Below are 13,099 nucleotides of genomic sequence, written 5' to 3' on the forward strand. Positions count from 1 at the left end.
AGAGGGGAAACATGATGCAGGCCTTTAAAACATTGAATGGCATAGCTAAGTTAAAGTAAACCATCAGAGGTACAGTATTAGCTGTGGCTCAGCTGTAGCACACTCGCCTCTGAGTCAGAAGGTCATAGGTTCAAGTCCCAGAGTCGTGATCACAAAATCTAGGCTGACACCCCAGTGCAGTACTGAGGGAGTGCTGCACTGTTGGAGGTAAAGCGAGACCCTGTCCGCCTTCTCAGGTGGAAGTTAAAGATCCCAAGGCACTATTTTGAAGAAGAGCAGGGAGTTCTCCCCAGTATCTTGTCCAATATTTGTCCCTCAACCAACACCTAAAAACAGATTATCTGGTCATTATCGCATTGTTGTTTGTGAGACCTTGCCGTGCGCAGATTGGCTGCTGCATTTCCTACAATACAACAGTGACTACACCTCAAAAGTACTTTATTAGCTGTAAAGCGCTTTGGGACATCCTGAGGTCGTGAAAGGTGCTATGTAAATGAAAGTCTTTTCTTTCTTAAGAGAACACAAGTACAAAATTAAAGTTCTGAGCAATTACATACAGAAAATGCTGGAAATACTCAGCAGGTCAGGCAGCACCTGTGGAGAGAAAAACAGAGTTAACGTTTCAGGTCAATGACCCTTTGTAAGAACTGGAAAAAGTTGGAGATGTAGGGGTAGGAAAAGGGAGCGGGGAGGAAAGAACAAAAGGGAATGTCTGTGATAGGGTGGAAGGCAGAAGAGATTAAGAGATAAATGGGATGATGGTGCAAAGCAAAAGGAGATGATAATGGGACAAGTTAAGAAACAAAAAATGAGTTTGGATAGGATATAACTGGAAATGGCAAAATCATCAACAGCTGCCATGGGAAAGAGAGAAAAAAACAGAAAAAATATAGGGGCACGGGTTACGGTCTGGAAATTCTGAACAAAGCTTTTTTTAATAAACTTTTTCCCTGCAGAATGCAGCATAGACTCCCCGACAAGTGTCAAATGACACCTTTACAAAGAAGCTGGGTCAATATCTATTGAGAAAGAGCTCTGAACAGTCAGCTTGATATTTTTCTAGGGGCGGTGGAGGAACGAATGTATTATTGTTGAGTTCAGGAGATCCACAGGCGGCGTGGGTAGGAAGTCCAGACTGCAGTGATCTGGATGGAGTAGACTTAATGGTCTGAATGGCCTTTTTTCATCTTGGGCTTTCTGTTCTGACTTTTAGGGCTAATTTTTGAAATGTTGAAAATGTAGTGCAAGGCGCTAATAATTCCGAGCTTCCGGTAAATTGCCCATTAGCACTCCAAGAATGAACTGGAACACTAAATCAAGTGCTAATGAACTCACTAGGGCACTACAGGGGCGCTACCAGCAGAGCGATAATGCATTGCACCGGAAATTCAATCAGGAATTATCATTCACACTGGCTCCTTCCAGCTCTTAAATGGGAGGTTCCATCATTGTGCAGATCCTCATTATCAACATTGCTGGTTGTGAAGATGACCTGCAAGCAACTGAATCCGGTAATTGGCTGATCCCAGTCCCAGGGAGAGAGCTCACCGTTTTAGTGACCGGGTATTAGTTGCGGGAGTGGCATGAAGGAGGGCAGTGCTGTTCCCGGCCACTGGAAGAAGGCCATTGCCCCAGGTCTTCAGACCAATGTGGAGGGAAGTGGCCCAGGAGGTCTCGGCTAGCAGTGTGGTCGTCAGGAGCCTGACACAGTGTCGCAAGAAATTCAACAGCCTGATTTGGGTGGTTAGGGTGAGTAGATGCTTCAGCAGGTCCTACATACCAGCATCTGACCCTCAATCTGTACACACTGCATAAACCACCATACCCCTACTACTCACCCACCAAGCATCTGCACCTACTAAAACTCACATCCACATCTCACGTCTTGCCTACAATTACAACTATTCAACTGCGGCACTCACATTTCTCAAACGCATAACTGCACTCTCACTCACACACATTTGTTTTTCTTGCAGGCCAAGATATCCCACAATAAGAGGAAGCAGCAAAGAACAGTCTGTGGTGATGTGCAGATCCAGGACCTTACAGACCTGGAAGAGTGAGTGGTGCGACTCATTGGGCACCAGTTGGCAGGCATCATGCCCATCGGTGACGTCGACCCCGTTGGGGGCAACAGTATGTTCATTCCCTCTCCTCTTGTCTCACTTCTCCCTCACACACAAGAACATAAGAAATAGGAGCAGGAGTAGGCCATTTGGCCCCTCGAGCCTGCTCCGCCATTCAATAAGATCATGGCTGATCTGATCCTGGCCTCAACTCCGCTTCCCCATTCGCTCCCTGTAACCCTGGATTCTCTTGACACTTTGCGGCTCCTGATACTGTCTGCATTCCTTGCTCCATTCCTGCCCCCCTGCCCTCATCTTAACACGAGTCTTGTGCCTTCATGCTTTCAGATAATCAGCAACCAGATGACCAACCTGGCCCTGAGCCTCCCAGTGAGAGTGAGGCAGGAGAAGAGGAGAAGGAGCAAGGCACGTATCACTGCATCTCTCACCCGCAGGCACCACCTCAGATACTGGCACTACGCGATCTTTCGAAGCAACTTTAGTAGAGTGGTCTGCACTGGGTGATGCATGGGGGACGAGCGGGCTGCAGCAAGGCCAGGAGAGAAAGAGTAGCTCGGGAGTGAGTTCTGCTGCACAGGACTTGGGGAGGCATTCACAACAAGGGTGATGGCTACGCACTTGGAGATGATAGATTCAATGGCAAGAGTGCCCAAGAGCCTATCAGCAATGGTAAGGAGCATGAAGGAGTCCGCCTCCAACATTGCACACCATAGGACCCATCATTTCCACCCTGCAGAGGATGGTGGACTCCCAGAGAGACCCTGGGGACCGAGACCTCATGACCTGTGTCATGGGCAATGGAGCAGCATCCATTGCAGCACAGGCGGAAGCCATGCAACGTCTTAGTGCTGTAATGCAGTCAATAGTTTGTGGCATCGAGTCTCAGACTGCTCTCGTGCAGTCTCAGCTTGATGCCACGCAAGCTCCAACTGCTGCCATCATCGCTGGGTCCACCACAGTCCACCGGAGATCTCTTGATGTCGCAGCAGGCCACCAATCTGTGCTCCAGCAGATTAGTAGGGATGCTGAGATGCTGCCCCGGGGAGTGGCAGTGGGTCAGTGGAGCAGGAACCACTGTCCTATCTCAGGATGACACCATTCCTGATCCCACCACTGCCACTCCGCCATTGCATTTGTCGCTGCCTGTCATCCAGCCAGCCCACACTGCCGCCGCCCATTCTTAGGTGGTGCAGTGTGCAGCCGGGCCTTCCAGGCCCAGAGCGCCGAGTGTGTCCTGCAAGGCCATCTGTAGTCTCTGGCACCAACACTCAGCAGCCTTCCACCAGCCCTGCTGCAGCCACTGGGGAGACACTACATAGGAGCAGTAGATTAGGAAAAGGCACTGTAAGAAGGGGAAGTAAGGGTTTGCACAAGGGTAATTAGTTAATATTGTTATATATATGTGGTTACTGAATTTGGTTAAATTTATTAATGGCATATGGCAAATTTGGTGTCTCATTTCAGCTTTGCGCTGTGATCTGGAATGAGAAATTGATCGAATGATGGGGATGTGCTGAGCAACTGGGAAGCGGCCTCGAATTCATTGGAACCGAAGTCTGATGAGGACCACCCTTGCACAAGGCCTATTGAATGGCTGCCTTCTCCCTCGCTGCTGTTCGTGCTCTTCCTCGTCCTCCTTCTCCTCTCCCTCTACCCCCTCCTGAGGTGGTGCAGCTATGCCTGGTTGCAATGGCTGCACCCTCATGATAGCCAAGTTGTGCAGCATGCAGCAAACGACAAAAGAAAAGGAACACCCGCTCAGCCGAGTACCAGAGGGCTCCTCCAGAGCGGTCAAGGCAGCGAAACCGTTGCTTGAGCACTCCGATGGTCTGCTCAGTAATGTTCCTGGTCGCAACATGGCTGTCATTATATGAGTACTGGACACGAGTGTTGGGGTTGCGAAGGGGAGTCATGAGCCAGATGTAGAGCAGATAGACCTTGTCTCCCAGCAGCCAGCCGCGAGCTTGATGTGGTGGCTCGAAGAGTGCTGGCATACTGGTCTGGTGCAGGATGAAGGCATTGTGACTGCTGCCAGGATAGCGGGCATTGACGGTGAGGATTCGCTGTGTGTGGTTGCACACCAACTGCACATTAAGTGAGTTACAGAATACCTCAGGATTGTTATGTGATGCCCGCAAAGCGACTTGGGTGCAGTCAATGGCGCCCTGCATCGTGGGGAAGCCCGCTATCCTGGCAAAGCCACATGCACGTTCACGCTGCTTCTCTCTGGCGATGGGGAAGAAAATGTAGTCCCTTCTCCTTCTGTAGAGAGCCTCTGTGATCTCGCAGATACAGCAATGCACGGCAAATTGCGTATGTTAGGTATGCTTCCTGTTGCACACTGGAAGGATCCGTTGGCGTAGAGAATGAGGGCGACGGTGACCTTGACTGCCACTGGGAGAGCCATGGTCATCCTGGTCTGAGGCTCAATGTCTTCTTGTAGGTGGTGGCAGAGCTCTATGACCACATCCTTGGTGAAGTGGAGACTTCTCACACACTGTTCCTCAGTGAAATTGATGTAGAAGTGCTCCCGGAATACCCTGGGAGGGTACGGCCTCCTGTTGAGAGCCCTGTTGGCCCTCCACCTTCTGGCCACATTTTGCAATCTTTCTCTCTGTCTCTGACGTTGATGCTGGAGGGCGAGGTTGAGTGCCAGTACAGCCCCCAGTAATGTATGGAAATATAGCACTTGTAAATCTCACCTGAAGGATACTGAATAATGTTTTGAGAAGACTCCTGAAATTGAAAAACGCTTACATCGGTGAAAACGGCTGTTTGCTTATATCAACCTGACGACAAGGCAGCATTGTTTGCCGACTACAAATAAACCGGATGTTGATGCCTTTAAATACCGCTCTTACAGCAGCCATCCAAATGCATACCGCCTCCTCTTCCTGCCATTGTTGAGGGCAGGTGTTCAGGCAGGGGGTGAGACCGAATTTCTGATCCGGGGCGGTGACGGAGCGCTGCACACTTGATGACATCACGATCAATGGGGTGCTAGAGACCGAAGCAGTAAGTGTCAGTGCCAGCGCAAAACCACCAGGTCGGCGAATTCACTGCGCCCTGTCGGCAACCCCTTAGTGCCCCATTACCGCCCCCCCGTGGGTGCTAACGGGAGGCGCAAAGCAGCCGAAATTCTCCCCTTAGTGTTTTGTCTGTTATTGAAACAAACACCAACTTCACTGGAAGCGGAGGAGGGGTCAGGTGTTATCAGTTTAAACTTAAAGCCTCAATAATACATTTCCCTACATTACAACAGTGACTACACTTCAAAAAGTAGATAATTGGCTGTAAAGAACTTTGGGATCTCCTGAGGCGGTGAAAGATGCTATATAAATGCAAATCCATTCCTTTTTTAATAATACATCATACCCCGTGAGGTGTTTTCTCTGATACAAATATAAGATTGCTGTGATGTTGCCAATGCAATACAATATTTATAAGATTCTGTAAGACAAGTAACAGTAACTGATTCTGTAAGACAAGCAATAGTCACGTGTGTAATGCACAATTAGCTCTATGATTTCCATAAATATTACATCAGGAGATGATTGCCCTGCTTTTATACAGGTCCATTTTATTGATGCTCAAGGGAGTAATTTTTTTTTTTGTATCTATTTTTCTAATGTCCAAAAGTACGGAATAAATTCTGTATTCAGCACCTTGTACATCAAACATTATTTTAATTTCTTAAAATACACATAGGCTATTACTGCCTCTCACTGTCCATTTCTTAAAGCCAATAAATATTCCCCTGATGCCAAGTTTAAAACAAATACAAAACCAGATGTAGCAAAGCAGAAAGATGTTCATAATAATTCTTTGTTGCTAGTTGATTTATTTTCAGATCCCTCCTCGCCCCTCCCTATCTCTGTAACCCCCTTCAGCCCAACAGCCCCCCCAAGATCTCTGAGCTCGGTCAATTCTGGCCCCTTGAGCATCCCTGATTTTAATCGCTCCACCATTGGTTGCTGTGCCTTCAGCTGCCTAGGCCCTAAGCTCTGGAATTCTCACCCTGAACCTCTCCGCCTTTCTACCTCCTTTAAGACGCTCCTTTCAAAACAAGCTCTTTGACAAAGCTTTTGGTCATCTGCCCTAATATCTCCTTATGTGGTTCAATGTCAAATTTTGTTTGACAACATTCCTGTGAAGCGCGTTAAAGACGCAATATTAATGCAAGTTGTTGTTGTTGAATTTTAACAGGAGTCCTGATAGAAACATAGAAAAAAGGTGCAGGAGTAGGCCATTCGGCCCTTCGAGCCTGCACCACCATTCAATAAGATCATGGCTCAGTACCCCTTTCTTGCTTTCTCTCCATACCCCTTGATCCCTTTAGCCGTAAGGGCCATATCTAACTCCCTCTTGAATATATCTAACAAACTGGTATCAACAACTCTGCGCGGAAGAGGATTCCACAGGTTAACAACTCTCTGAGTGAAGAAGTTTCTCCTTATCTCAGTCCTAAATGGCTTACCCCTTATCCTTAGACTGTGACCCCCGGTTCTATACTCCCCCTGATATGAGACACCTCCTTTATTCAAAGACTGTGCTTTAATATGTTTTTGTTTGTCATTGCTTTGTCTCCTCTTTTTCTTTGCTTTCTTTTGCAGTTTCCTTTCTCTTTTCTTTCTCTTCTACTCCCTTTACCAGCTTTCTTTTCCTTTCACATTGCTATATCTATGCTTTTACATTTCCTCACGCTTTTTCTTTTTCTCGCTTTTCATCTTTTTATGGTCTCTTAATTTACTTTTCAAAGCCCTGCTACCTCAATAGTGGTTGGAATGAGCAGCAATGAGCAGTGAGTATTTTTTAATACACAGAAATGCCCTTCTTTCCTGTATCTGCAATCGAATCCAATTTATTTTGCAGATTGGAGATTTGATACATCAAACTTGCTCTTAAGTAAAAGTATATTCAAGGCTGGGATGGATAGATTTTTGGACTCTAGGGGAATCAAGGGATATGGGGATCAGGTGGGAAAGTAGAGTTGAGGTCGAAGATCAGCCATGATCTTACTGAATGGCAGAGCACGCTCAAGGGGCGGAATGGCCTACTCCTGCTCCTAATTCTTATGCTCTTGTGTTCGTAGTAGCCAGTTCCTTTGACGTTGCTGGGTCAAAATCCTGGAACTACTCCCTAATGACACTGTGGAAGCACGTTCACCACAAGGACTGCAGCGGTTCAAGAAGGTGGCTCACCACCATCTTCTCAAGCGCAATTAGGGTTGGGCAAAAAAAGGGTGGCCTTGCCAGCAACGCACACATACCAGGAACACTTTTTTTTTAGTATATTTTGGTCCAATTATCTTCGTCATCATAGGCAGTCCCTCGGAATCGAGGAAGACTTGCTTCCACTCTAAAAATGAGTCCTTAAGTGGCTGAACAGTCCAATTCGAGAACCACAGTCCCCGTCATAGGTGGGACAGATAGTCGTTGAGGGAAAGGGTGGGTGGGACAGGTTTGCCGCACGCTCTTTCCGCTGCCTGTGATTGATTTCTGCATGCTCTTGGTCCAAAGGTAACTGCTGACTGCTATTTTCTCTGCGCAGAATTTTAACAAAATGCAACATATCACCGAATCCAAAATTCTAGAGCTGAAGGTCAGTGCGTTTAGGACAGAAATCGATCTGCTGTGGAGCAACCTGATGAACCTGGAGATGCAACTGGTTGACCAGCTGGAAGTAAGAAATTGACCATTTCTCATTGTAGCAAACCATTTCCTGCTAATATTAAAAGAAGATATATTATGGTCAACAGAGATGTTTAAAATAAGAACAGAAAATGCTGGAAAACACTCAGCAGGTCAGGCAGCATCTGTGGAGAGAGAAACAGTTGCTGTTTCAGATCGATGACCTTTCATCAGAACGAGAAGAATTAGAGATTTAATCATTTATAAGCAAGATCAGAGCCAGGGGAAGGGGGTCAGGGGAGGAATGAACCAAGGGGAAGGTCATTGATAGGGTGGTGGACAGGAGTGATTAAATTACAAAAGTTCAAACCTCCCCTGCAGATTGCTTACTGAAGTACTGTTTCCCAGCGCAAAGGTGCTAGCTGGCCTCCAGTATGTCATTCGTAAGGACTTTGTCCATGCGTGAACTTAGACACATTGAGCATTAACGAGCTGTTCGACCATGAGGAGGTCACAGCCAACTCTGATCCTGCCCTTGCCCGACACGTGCATGTGCACTTCCCAGCAGGAACGTCAGGATGACAGTGGAGGATTGGATTCCTGGATGTTTTTTTCCCCTCTTCAGCCCAGGAGCACTCGGGTCATTTGTTGTGACCCCACTGGTGTCCCAGCTGAAATCAATTAACTCAGGACAGACCAGGGATCAAATTTGATTCTTTACTGCAGTTATCAAAGAGATGGTTAAACATGAAGAAAATACAGTGTCTGGTCACGAATTAGCTGCACCACGCATTGCTGGAAGCAAGTCCCTCATAATTCCTCACACTCTGAATTCTCAATTTTAGCTGAGCCATCTTGCAACTGAAAAGTTCGAGACTCAGCCCACACCTCCTTGTGCCTGGTTTTAGGTAGGACATCCGTTTTCATTCAAGTATGTTCAGAAAATGCCATTTTCACTGTTTCTAGGACTTGTTGTGGCACTTGGACGATTTGTGTCCACACAGCAAGTGCAGAAAGATTGCAGGATCACACGCGTTTGTCCCAGTTATCGAGCACCAATTCCTTGGCTTTCAACCTTTATTCAGCATTTTTTTTTTTTTGCAGTATGTTTGCTGGTTTTCTTGCTGGTCAGCTCCAAGGTTGGTTAGCATGCCTCATTTTGAGCCGACATCCGCAGCCCTCTGTCCTTAGTAACCCAGCCGAGCTTGTGAGCTCAACATGTGGAGGGAACAAACGTGAGTCTGGATCTAACTCCTGTGTGAAGCATTGTGGCAGCTGTGCCTCTTTTATGCCCGAGAAGTCTCGTTATCAGACATTTAATTTACTAGCTTATTGGTGTAAAATCTAATCCTACATAGCCCGCAGGTTACAAACAAGCTAAGAAAGGAAATCACTTATCGTTCCCTAATATACAGTACTTTGATTCAGCAAATGACATGCCCTCGAATCATTCACTGAGTCGGGTAATAAATAATTCCTGCTATAAAATCAGCAACCTGCAAGTATAAATATATTCTGGAACATCATGATCTCTTCCCATAGAAACTCAATATAAAAGGGACCTTTGTCTTGTGTATTCCCCCCCCCCCCAAATATCTAATTATATTAAAACCAACCAGTGGCGTGGTATTGAGGAGCTCTGTTTAAAGTGAGCTGAGCGTGGCAGGGCAGAGGTAAGGTGATCTCAGTGCCCTTGAACTCGGGAGGGCAACAATGAGCCAGAGTTCCCATTCCTGAATGTCCTCCAGCTGGAAGGTGCAAGTGTGCAGATTTCAGAGGTGGACAGGATTGGAACCTGTTTTGTATGCAACCCTATGTAACCTGCACACTACCGCCACCAGAGGGCGCATCTATTGGAGTCCTAAGGGATCCCAGCATCCCTTGGGAGCACTATATATAAGCAGATCTCCCATGCTGTACCAGCACTCTGGGGTTAGAATAAAGAGACTAAGGTCACACTTACGTCTACAATACTCAGTTACATTGCTTTATTGAAGACATAACAGAACCCATGATGGGGCCGGGGAGCGGGGGGGGCGACGGGTGGAGAGGAGTTGCCAACCTGCATTGTCAGAACTTCCCCTGAACAATGTCCACTGGGTGAGGTAGCAGAGGGCTGCTGGTGCTTGTGAAGTACCCCAGCATGGGTCACCACCATCGAAGTGGGGGCAGAAACTGGAGTGAGATAAAACCAAGATACTCGATGTATTTTATTCTGTATTTATTTTATGTTGAACCTTATCGTTAACTGTCGTCCAATAAAAAAAAATGAACAGAACTGGTCGGAGTTGACGGTGTGACATTGCAGAGATTTCCAGTAGCTCTGTGCTTGTGGCTCACGCTGCAGTGTTTTGCAGTTGGGTGCTGTTTTTTTTTTCTTCACGCCTCTTCAAATTTCCCAGAAACGAGTGGGGAAAAATACATGTTTTTACTGAGAAACACGTGAATGGTCAAAACCCCCAGTGCAGGACTAAATCAAGGTTAAAGAGTAAGAGAGAAGACCTGCTAATCAGAAGGTAGTGACTGGGTGAGACCAAGCTCGGGATTCAAAGCTTGGAGATTGTAGGAGGAAGATGAAGAGGGAATGAGTTGAAGGAGTTTCACTGTTTTGAAGCCCTGGGACAGAATGTGATAGAGTAGATTAAGTCTTGATTTCAAGCCTCGACTGGCACAGACACGATGGCCTCCGTCTGTGTCGTAATTGTTCGAGGCTGGAGTAGAATTCCTCTTTGGAATCGTCTGTAGCTTCCAGTGTTCGGGTGTATGCGCTAAAGACCGTAGCGCACTGGTTCCGGGCTAGGGTGAGCCAAAGAGTCACGAGGCATTCGTTTATCCCGCAGGGGGGATCTCTGAGACGGCCCACTCGTTCATTTTTTACGGCGAAGCCTACCCCATGGAGGCAGCGTTCTACTTCTGGTTTGCCTCTCCAGAAGAAGGTGCAGCCACCACCTTGTTCTTTGAGCTGGCCTTCCCCTGCCTGTCGGGTCTCACTTAGGGCGGCGATGTCAATGTTGAAGTGTCCAAAAATTTCCGGGCAATGATAGCAGTGCGGCGTCCAATCTGTTGCTGTCTGGGTTGTCCATAAGGGTCCCGACGTTCCAGGTCCCGAACTTCATCTTAAAGTGTGGAAGATACCTTTGTGTGAATTCTTTTAACATGGGGTGGCCATTGTACACTGGCTACCACATGGGCTTGACAGAGCTAGGTCTTGGTCCAGTGGCAAGGGGATCCAAGATGACTGGAGACCAGGCTCTGTTGTATGGGCCTAGTTCGAACACACACGCATACTCCTACCGTCCTCCTTCCTCCTTCCCACAGAGCCTCTATCCCTGGGTTTCGTAGGATGCAATGGCGGTCTCATGTACTTGCTGTTGGCCCGTGCTGCGCCACTCTGGGCCACGACCCTGCTGCTGTCCTCCGACCTCTCGCTGTCCTCCGACTTCTGGGCTCCCGTTGTCCTCCAACCTCTCGCTGCCCTCCGAACTCTTGCTGTCCTCTGACCTCTGGGCTCCCGCTGTGCTCTGACCTGTTTTGGCCCCGACTCCAAGAGTTGCCAACCAATCCTCTACCTGGGATACTGTGACATCCGGTTTGTTGCTCGCTTTGCCTTCGTTGCACGCTCGCGCTGCTCCCTGCAGTGGCCGGTTCCTGCTCCGCTCTCGCCCGCTCCTGCACCGTTCCACTGTTGTTTCCCCTCAGGTTGGCTCCTGCCAATACCGCGCTGGGTCCTGGAGCTCTCTTCCTTTATGCCACCTGCTCCGCTCTTGTTCTGCTGCTGTTTCCTCTCAGGTCGGCTCCTGAACAATCCCTGTCCCGAGTCCCAACGAGCGACAAGCTGATCCTCCTTGGCGATTTCAACCCCAGAGTCGGAAAGGACACTGACCTCTGGGGAGGTGTGATTGGCAGAGAGGGGTAGGGAAAGTCAACTCCAATGGCGCCCTCTTCCTGACAAAATGCTTAGAACACGGCCTCATCATAATTAATACCCTGTTCCATCAGAAGGACAAATATAAAGCTTCATGGCAACACCCTCACTCCAAGCACTGGCATCTCCTAGACCACGTCATTGTCTGAGCGACGTACCATGAAGACGTGCGCATCACCTGCGCTATGACAGGAGCTGACGACTGCTGGACGGACCAGCGCCTAATTCGCTCTGTCATCGCCATCAACATTGCCGCAAAACAGCGATGACAGCAGAAACAATGCTGCAGGAAAATCAACGCTGGTGCACTCAAAGATCCTGCTAAGAAAGCCCGATTCAGCCAGCGCCTTGCTATCAACTTGACAACTTCCAGAGACGCAGAGTGTCCATAATGTCTGGTCTGCCCTCAAGGCTTCCATAATCAACACCTGCGAAGAGACGCTCGGTCACTCGACCACGAAACACCAAGACTGGTTTGACGAGAACGACCAGGAGATCCAGCAGCTAATATGCTGCAAGCTCAAGGCATTCTTGGACTGAAAGCAGCAACACAACCCGAGGACAAGAAAGCAGCTCTACAGACGTCTGAAGGCTGAGCTCCAACAGAAAACCTGCAAGCTAAAGAACAGATGGTGGGTGGAGTAAGCTCAAGAAATCCAGCTAGCCGACAACCACGACGTGCGAGGATTCTTCAGCGCAACCAAGATGACCTACGGCCCAAGCACCCAAGGCCCTACCCTATTACTGGCCAAGAACGGAGAGGTGCTTATCAAGGACAGAGAGGCAGTCAGTGCCCGCTGGAAGGAGCACTTCAAGGATCTCCTCAACCGAGACTCTGTCTTCGTCGTGAGTGTCCTCGTACCATCCCACAGCATGCTACCCACCACCATCTCAGCACAACCCCAGCCTGGCATGAGGTTGAAAAGGCCATCCGACAACTGAAGGAAGTCATCAAGAGCAGATGGAATCCCCGCCAAAGCACTAAAACATGGTGGAGAAGCACTACTGGCGCGGATCCATGACCTCATCTCTCTTATATGGAAGGAGGAGATCATGCCAGGAGATTTCAGAGACGCTGTAATCGTGACCATCTTCAAGAAAGGTGACGAGTCTGACTGCGGTAACTACAGAGGAATCTCCCTGCTGTCAACCACCGGAAAAGTCATCGCAAGAGTCCTCCTGAATCGCCTTCTTCCTATGGCTGAAGAACTTCTCCCAAAGCCGCAATGCAGATTCCGCCCACTAAGGGACACAATGAACATGATCTTTACCGCGCGGCAGATACAAGAGAAATGCAGGGAACAGCACCAACCCCTACATATGGCCTTCTTTGACCTCACAAAAGGTTTCAACACTGTCAACCGTGAGGGATTATGGAGCGTCCTCCTCAGACTCGGCTGCCCTCAAAAGTTTGTCACGATGACATGCAAGCCGTGATCCTGACCAATGGATCCACC

General features: G+C 48.3%; 1 protein-coding gene across 3 annotated transcripts in view; it reads left to right on the forward strand.

Moving 5' to 3' along the window:
* The window catches only part of drc3 (dynein regulatory complex subunit 3), a 69,514-nt gene that overhangs the window by 32,230 nt on the left and 24,185 nt on the right, over positions 1-13,099 (forward strand). For all 3 annotated transcript variants that reach the window (XR_011596857.1, XM_070901358.1, XM_070901359.1), the window contains one exon: positions 7,638-7,769. Coding sequence is in view for 2 of the 3 variants with exons in the window: in XM_070901358.1 (XP_070757459.1) it covers positions 7,638-7,769 (132 nt within the window). In the remaining variant the exon portion in view is untranslated. The remainder of the gene's footprint in view (positions 1-7,637; positions 7,770-13,099) is intronic.

Source organism: Pristiophorus japonicus, chromosome 15, assembly GCF_044704955.1.
Source record: "Pristiophorus japonicus isolate sPriJap1 chromosome 15, sPriJap1.hap1, whole genome shotgun sequence".
Classification (NCBI taxonomy): domain Eukaryota; kingdom Metazoa; phylum Chordata; class Chondrichthyes; family Pristiophoridae; genus Pristiophorus; species Pristiophorus japonicus.